General features: G+C 41.6%; 1 protein-coding gene and 1 long non-coding RNA gene across 5 annotated transcripts in view; one reads left to right on the plus strand and one right to left on the minus strand.

The window, feature by feature from the left end:
• Positions 1-7,908, minus strand: part of Col22a1 (collagen type XXII alpha 1 chain) — a 248,131-nt gene that overhangs the window by 21,477 nt on the left and 218,746 nt on the right. Inside the window, exons 53-55 of the mRNA XM_031345491.1 lie at positions 4,181-4,225; positions 3,457-3,510; positions 1,431-1,484 (exon numbers count right to left, since the gene is read on the minus strand). Coding sequence (XP_031201351.1) covers positions 1,431-1,484; positions 3,457-3,510; positions 4,181-4,225 — 153 coding nt within the window. The remainder of the gene's footprint in view (positions 1-1,430; positions 1,485-3,456; positions 3,511-4,180; positions 4,226-7,908) is intronic.
• LOC116073526 overlaps positions 1-7,908 on the plus strand; it is a 66,279-nt gene that overhangs the window by 19,558 nt on the left and 38,813 nt on the right. The gene's annotated exons all lie outside the window — the stretch shown is intronic.

Consider the following 7,908-nt stretch of genomic DNA (forward strand, 5'->3'; position numbering starts at 1 on the left):
CAATTGAGAAAATGCCCCACAGCTGGATCTCATGGAGGCACTTCCCCAACTGAATCTCCCTTCTCTGTAATAACTCCAGCCTGTGTCAAGTTGACACGCAAAACCAGCCAGTACAGAAAGAAAGAAAGAAAGAAAGAAAGAAAGAAAGAAAGAAAGACAGACAGAAAGAAAGGAAGGAAGGAAGGAAGGAAAAAAGAAAGAAAGAAAGAAAGAGAAAGAAAGAAAGAAAGAAAGAAAGAAAGAGAAAGAAAGAAACTACAAGCTAAAATGATCCATGGAACACCACACTTGACAATGACAGTAAATCGCTGTTCTGGTTTGCATAGTTGAAATGATATACTTTCCATCTTCATTTTAGAGTGCACACCTACTTATGAAAAGCATTTTATTGTTCACAGTATGCTAATTTACATATATAGCTTCCTCTCGTGGGTCTCCAATGCTTTTCTCTTTACATAGCAGTGATCATCCAAATATCTACTTTCTACCTTTGCTCATACTTTATGGAATTGACTAGATGTATGAATGGGAATGGATAAAACCCCAAATATTTACCAACCCATGGAATATTATGGATTAAATTCACATGTTGAAATGTTAATTTCTAGGCCTTTAGAATTTTACTTTGTTAATAGGATCATCTGAGATGTAATAAGCTATGTGAGTTTATGATATAATAGGTTGGATCCTTAATTCAATAGGACCAATTCACCAGGCCAATGTCTGTATGAAAGGGGAAATTGGAACATACACACACACACACACACACACACACACACACACACATTATACACATAGGAGTAACATTCCATGAAGACAGAAGCTTAAGAAAAGAATGTTATTACAGTCAACCAATTCTAAGAAGCTGGAAATGTACAGACATTATCCTTTCTGGCTGGTACCTTAATCTCATTCCTCTGGCCTCCAGAAACGAGGGGGAAATCTTTCTGTATAGAAGCTATCACCTGTGGTACTTCTTTTTTTTTTTTTTTTTTTTTTTTTTTTGAGACAGGGTTTCTCTGTGTAGCCCTGGCTGTCCTGGAACTCACTCTGTAGACCAGGCTGGCCTCGAACTCAGAAATCCGACTGCCTCTGCCTCCCAAGTGCTGGGACTAAAGGCGTGCGCCACCACCGCCCGGCCAACCTGTGGTACTTCTAAGAAGTCCATGTGTGGTGCATGTATAAATTCATGCAATGGTCCCAAACTAAAAGCATGCCGGCTTCTGAAGTCCTTGTGGGTTGTGGGCCACCCTGGGGTACATATAGGAAGGTACTCAGGGCAGAGGGCAGTGACTGTTTAGCATACTCTAGGACACAGAGCATCATTTAAAAATGATATAGGTATCCACACCATGGTGAAGCCAGCAAACATCACTGTGGTGGCAGTTCCACTGAACTGTGTAGCAAGCTAGTCTCAAAGCAAAACTCACCGGAGGTCCCCTTGTTCCTCTGAGACCCTGTGGTCCAGCAGGTCCTGTGTCTCCCTGGAACAGAGAGAGATCATAAAACCACAGAGCTACATGGGAAGATGATAAACGTCCAGTTTGGATCAGACTTCACCAACAGATCCAGGAACCCAGTGGTGTGTCTAGATACTTCCTTTTGAATGCCAAGGATTCAAAAATCACATAAATTTGTTTCATCCAAATGAGGGGATACTCTCCAGTTCAAATTTGTAAAGGAGTGTGTTTATTTACTGGATCAGGCATAGTTCACCTGTTTCCCTGGTAGTTTAAGGTGGTCACATCTCAAACCAAGAGTAGCCAAAATGACAGATTTACTGGATAATAATCTGGAACCACTCCTGCCAGGCTCACCACAGAATGAAGCCTGCCGCCCAACAGCACTACCACCCCATATGTTGTCTCAGACAGCTTCACAGGGTCCACCAACTAGATTGGTTTTATAACCATGTTTTAGCTATTACTGTTGCTGTGATAAAACTCATGACCAAAACCAACACAGGGCAAAAAGGGTTTCTCTTACTCTTCCTTCCCAGAGTCCATCACCCAAGGCAATCAGGGCAAGAATTCTGATGCATAGGCCATGAAGGAATGTTGCTTACTGGCTTATTCCTCATGGCTTGCTCCAGCCTACTTTCTTATAGAAACCATGAACACCAGCCCAGGCATGGTACCACCTATAATGGGCTCACCCCTCCCACATCAATCACTAATTAAGAAAATGCCCCCACAGACTTGCCTACAGCTCAACCTTATGAAGGCATTTTCTCAGCTGAGGTTCCCTCCTCTTGTATGACTCTAGCATGTATCAAGTTGACACAAAACTAGCCAGGACAAACAGTTAGGAGAGAGCAAGGGAACTAGACTGACTTTCCCACGTGATTTCTTCTAGATCCTTCAAATCAGATCCTCTAAACAACCAATAAAGTAGAGTATCAGGAGAAACAAGAGGAGTCCACTTGTTATATAGGTTTCCATAAAAGTCTCGAAAGACATAAAGGTCTAGAAGGAGATCACTTGGGACCTCAGGACCTTGTCTCCATGCATCTGACAAGCTTTCCATTCCTACAACAATCTATAAACTCAATGTCAGGTCACCTTGCAAAATGTCATGTGCAACAGGTAGTCAAGTCTTGGGGAAAAGGCATAGAGGGTGAGCTATAAATATTAGCTCCAGGATACCTTCCTCTACCTCTGAGTCTCTAGATCACAGCATTCTCATTTGTGCCTTCCAGAGAAAACCTCTACCTTCTCTGTCCAAATGTCAAGACCAAATAAAAGTAAGAGACATGAAAGCTGTCTAAATTGAGATACAGCTCAAACTGCAATAAGAACAACAACTGCTAACATTGCTACTGTTGGTGGTAGTCATGATGATGATGATGATGATGATGATGATGATGATGATGATGATGATGATGATGATGATGATGATGTGATGATGATGATGATGATGATGATGATGATGATGATAATGATGATGATGATAAAAGTACTATAACTAGTGATGGTTTAGTGATGACAGTGTTGATGATGGTGATGGTATTAGTCATAGTAATGGTAGTAATGATGGGGATGTGATGCAGTGGTATTGATAATGGTGGTAACCATAATAGTGGCAATGATGACAGTGGTAATAGCAAGTCTTGATATCAATGGTGGTGGAGAGTTTAGGGATTAATAATTATTGTGAGAACCAAAATGATCAAGAGATGGAGAAAAAAATTTGGGAGAGAACATCAAATGTCTCACAAATCAGGTAAGGTAGGTCCAACTGGACCATCACTGGACACTAGACAAATCAGATGAACCCAGAAAAGTTTCCATCAGATGTGAAATACAGGTTGACCTCAGGGACAGAAGAAGCTCATGTCTCAATGAAAAGCAATTATGTGGCATTACACATTTTTCAGAGAACTGTCACCTATGGTAGGATTCTTGGGCACCCCTCCTGTGTTTCTCAATCACTGCAGGCCAAGGCATCCTGACTTACATCTTTTCCTGGTGATCCTTCCCTTCCAGGGGGGCCTGTCATGCCAGGTTCTCCCTAGGAATAAGAAACTTCTGTTAGGGACAAGGCTGATTGAGCTATAGGCCACTTTGAACATAAAGCATCCGAAAGTGTGGGAGAGAGATAGAGACCAAGAGGGCTGTCAGATAGAAGTGCCCCGTATGAGGTTTGGCAGCCTCTGCAACAGAACTCTGGATCCCAGGAGAATATGTGGAGCCCCAAGTACCTCCCCAACAGGGAAGGCAGGTAAAATACGAGGTGATGGGTCAAAGGAGTCTATTTGAACAACCCCCCCCCATTACCTGCTTATTCCTGGCTTCTCTCTAAAGCATAATTCTGTCCTAGTTATCCACTACACTCAAGGAATCCAACCATTAGCCCATCAGTCTCTTTCATTTGGGATATTTGGAAGGGATAGGTATTAAAGCATAATAAAAGGCTCTAGGGGCTCCCCATCTAAGATAAGGCTGATGTGCTAACATAAGTACCTTTATGACCTGGGAAAGTCACCCATAACTTCTGACCAGTTTGCTCCACTGAAAACTAAACCTAATGCCATGGCTTGATTTATGGGGCTCAGGGGAATATGTGTAAATCTCACTGTGACACCATGCTAGCATATCTTTTGTTCTTTCCTGAATAGAAAGCATCAGATGATGTACTGCAAAACATTGAATCCTCTCCCTTGTGAGTGTTACCTACTTACCCTTTGACCAGGTGGGCCAGGATCACCTGTGTGTCCCTTGAAGCCCTGGAAGAAATATGTTGAAGTTACGGAATTGCTCTATCAAACAAGTCTGAGGGAACAAAAAGGCAGAGGATCATGAGGATGTTCTGGTTCATCCCATTTTCAAGTTTTGGCTCACCCTATTGTCTCTTGTTTGACGCCAGTTTCAGGGTGTCAGGAATGGGTAGAAAAGTGAGGAGAGCCAAGAAGCAAGGAGTGTCATTTTGTATAGTGATATAACCATTAAAAGTGCTCATTTCAAGGTTTTGAAGCCATGAAACATGGGTTCTGTTTTCCCCATTTTATAAAGAAACCTAAGCTCAGTCCTGAATATCACTCCAATAGTGAACAGGTACCATGATTTACATATAGATCCATCTGAGAGAGAGGACACCTTTCTGTAGCCATTCTCAACACAAGGATGAGAGAGACTATGGGATCAAATCTCATTACAACGTGGGTGCATCCCCAAGGCTCCACTGAGTTCATCTGATAATACAAGCAAATAAAGACACAACTAAGGAAGAGAAAGCTCTAGAGCAAGGTTAGAGCAAGGAGAACTCCATCCTAAAAGACCCTCCAGGGTGTTAAGGTCACAACTGAGAAGTATAGATTGTGCATCTCCAGTCACTATGATTGATTAGAATATTAAATCTTCTATTCTCTAGAGGATGAGGCGATGAGGTGGCAGAATATGATTCCTTTAGGATTCAGTAGGGCCAGTGGACAGGAAGCCTCAATCCAAATGTATGAGAATTTCACCCAATTCTGGGTGTATAAATGGAGTTCAATGTCAATCTGTTCAGAAATGACACAGTTAACTGTTAGAACACAGTAGCCATTGATGAGGAAAGTGGAAGGAGTGGAGGAAGGAAGAGAGGTATGGAATCATGTAAAACTTAGATTTAGTTTCAACCACTTTATGCCACCTCAGAAAGGGTATTTGCCACTGGAGCCCTTATATAGCTAAAATAATGAAAATATTATCCTGCCTAGCTCTCTTTTGCCATCTTCAGACACCCTCTGTGCCCCTGAATCTTCAGAGCAAACCATGGGCTGGAGGTATAAATCAAAGCTTTACTCTCCTCTTAAGCCTTGGATCTAGGGTGCTTCACATCTCTTTACTAGGATTGAGTTATCACATATGAGCATGAGACTGAGACCCATTTCTGTAGACTCACTGTCCAGAATGAATAAAACAAAGTTCTTCAACTATTCAGAACTTGGAAAAATTCTAAAACCTTCTTTACATAACTGAATCTCAATACTAGCTGGCCCCAAAGAAGGAACTCTAACTTCCTCTCACCCCATAAACTCAGGAAAAAAGCCCCAACGAGGTAGCCCCACACTGCTTGGCATTTGACTGAGAATTCATAGGTACCCTCCTCTTTACTAGTGTTCACAGTTGTTGCACAGGTGTGACAGCTACTATTATTCCAATTACATAGGAAACAGAAGTCCAGAAAAGCCCCATTTGATTAAGAAGTCACAGAGGCAGGACCCAGGTATATATCCCTTCAAACTCATGCCATCCTTCAAAGCTTTGCTCTGGCTCAGTGAAGCCAACTAGGAGAATGGTCCTCACTCACTAGCTTAGGTCTCTAAACTGCACCCATACATTGAAATTCCTGGTGCTGAAGTAGGACTAACTCCTAAGGAAGTTTGAGCAAATGGATCTCTCCAGCTGACAAGAAGTCCCACTGATTATTATAAGCCAGGCATCACCAGAAAAAACTGGGGCATTATTCACCAGAATCAGTCATAAGAGAAGAGACTGTGAGACGCAGTACGCAACCATTAGCCATATTTAAAATGCCTTATGAAAGGACTTAATGGGACTATCAAATTACAGTATGTTTTAGGGAAAACAATCAGGCACTGATGTGTGGTTTTAGTCTCTGTGGGCCAGAACATTCATTCCCATGACTGGGTTCCTCCTGCTGCACACAGGAGAAGCAGGGAGACTGGGGAAAATGAACATTGATTTTCATGTTTTGTTTCTTCCTTAATGAATAGTAGCCAGATGACTTATTGATTTTTTTCAAAAGAAAAATAGCATGAAAGAAACAGAGGCAGTGTTCTGATCTGCTACTTCTTGATAGATAATTGGGTTTCAGGATTTTCATTAAACATCATCATCTATTTTTAAAAATTAAGGAATTATATTAAAATTTCAGCAGCATGAAGAGGTAAAGCACTTAAAATTAAAATCTTAAACACTTTATTACAGAAAATTATCTGTGTTTAGTGCTATAACTAGATATAGATTTAAATATAACTATAATCCATATAACCATAGAGGTTAGATGTGAAGTAAGAGATTTGAGAGAGGGAAAAATCTCCTGAGAAAGAGAAAATATAATACATAGTTGTAACTTAATGGGTTGGGTGGGGGCCTAGAATGGAAGTATTGAAAAAGGGGGGTGAAAGGGGAATGGGGTAATAGAGTATTTATAGGAAGGGACCGCTAAAACTAAGGGCCATTTTAAGGGGTCATACAGGAACATACTATAGTAGGTTCTTCTTAAAACATATGCATATATGAAAGAATGTGAATGGAATCATCCAATACTGGTGGAGAAAAAGCCCCAACTAAATGTCTATCACCACTGAATAAAATCTGCAGTACCAGAAATGGGTTATATCTAACTGAGTTGTTGGTCAAAGGTACTCTAAAGAAACCTTCAAACCCCCAAGGCTAATTCATTTCTCTCCACAAACTGATGATAAGGCCCTACTGCTGAAGAGGCCTACACGACCACAAACCTACACAACTTATTGAACATGGAGAAGTTAAGCTGGTCTCTACCTAGAGCCTCCATCTCTATGGAATAATGTTCATGGTACTGGAAGGCGCTCTGCATACTACCAGAGGATAAAGGGAAACATTAACCTAGGTACAAACCCTTTGATCTACAATGGTGATCTGCTTTCATGATATCCTGGTACAATAGTGGCAGAAAAGTTGTAGGAGTAACCAACTACTATCTGATTGGATTTAACAACGTCCGTCCGCTCCATGAGATTGATCCCATGCCTGACACTTCTCAGATGACCAAGAACCTGAGAATAAATAGGTCATGGACGTAGCAGAAAACCAAATGTTACTGTTCCATTAAAGGAACACAGCAATAAAATAACTTTTTATGACATTCTCCTATAGTTGTATATCAGTGTCTTGCTCAATCACCATTAGAGAAGCTTCCTCCCACAGTAGATGAAAACAACTACAGAGACCCACAGAGAGTTAGAGACCTTGAAACAATCAATTCTAAACAGGCTATCTGTTGGACTGTGAAAGGTAGTCTGTGTTCTGGTTGAGTGAGGCTTACTCCAGAGACCCAGTAGAAAATTCTACAAGGGACAGAACAGTGCACCACACCCCAGATATTAGGCGCCTGACACCACTCCATTATCCTGTGGCTAGACAATGCCCCAAGCTCCCAGTATTCTAGCTGGACTCCACCCTCACAGTCACCTAACTACAGCCAGGTAGACCCCACCCTGCAGTTACCTGGAACCAGCAAGGTAGCCCAGCCCACTATAAAAGGGGCTGCTTGACCCCTCCTCTCTCTCTTAAATTCTTGTTCTCTTTCTTGTGTTTACTCTCACCTCTTGCTCCCTTTTCTTCATGTGGCCATGGCCAGCTTCTACTTTTCTTCTCTCTCTCTCTCTCTCTCTCTCTCTCTCTCTCTCTCTCTCTCTCT

The sequence above is a fragment of the Mastomys coucha genome, unplaced genomic scaffold (assembly GCF_008632895.1).
Source record: "Mastomys coucha isolate ucsf_1 unplaced genomic scaffold, UCSF_Mcou_1 pScaffold11, whole genome shotgun sequence".
Classification (NCBI taxonomy): domain Eukaryota; kingdom Metazoa; phylum Chordata; class Mammalia; order Rodentia; family Muridae; genus Mastomys; species Mastomys coucha.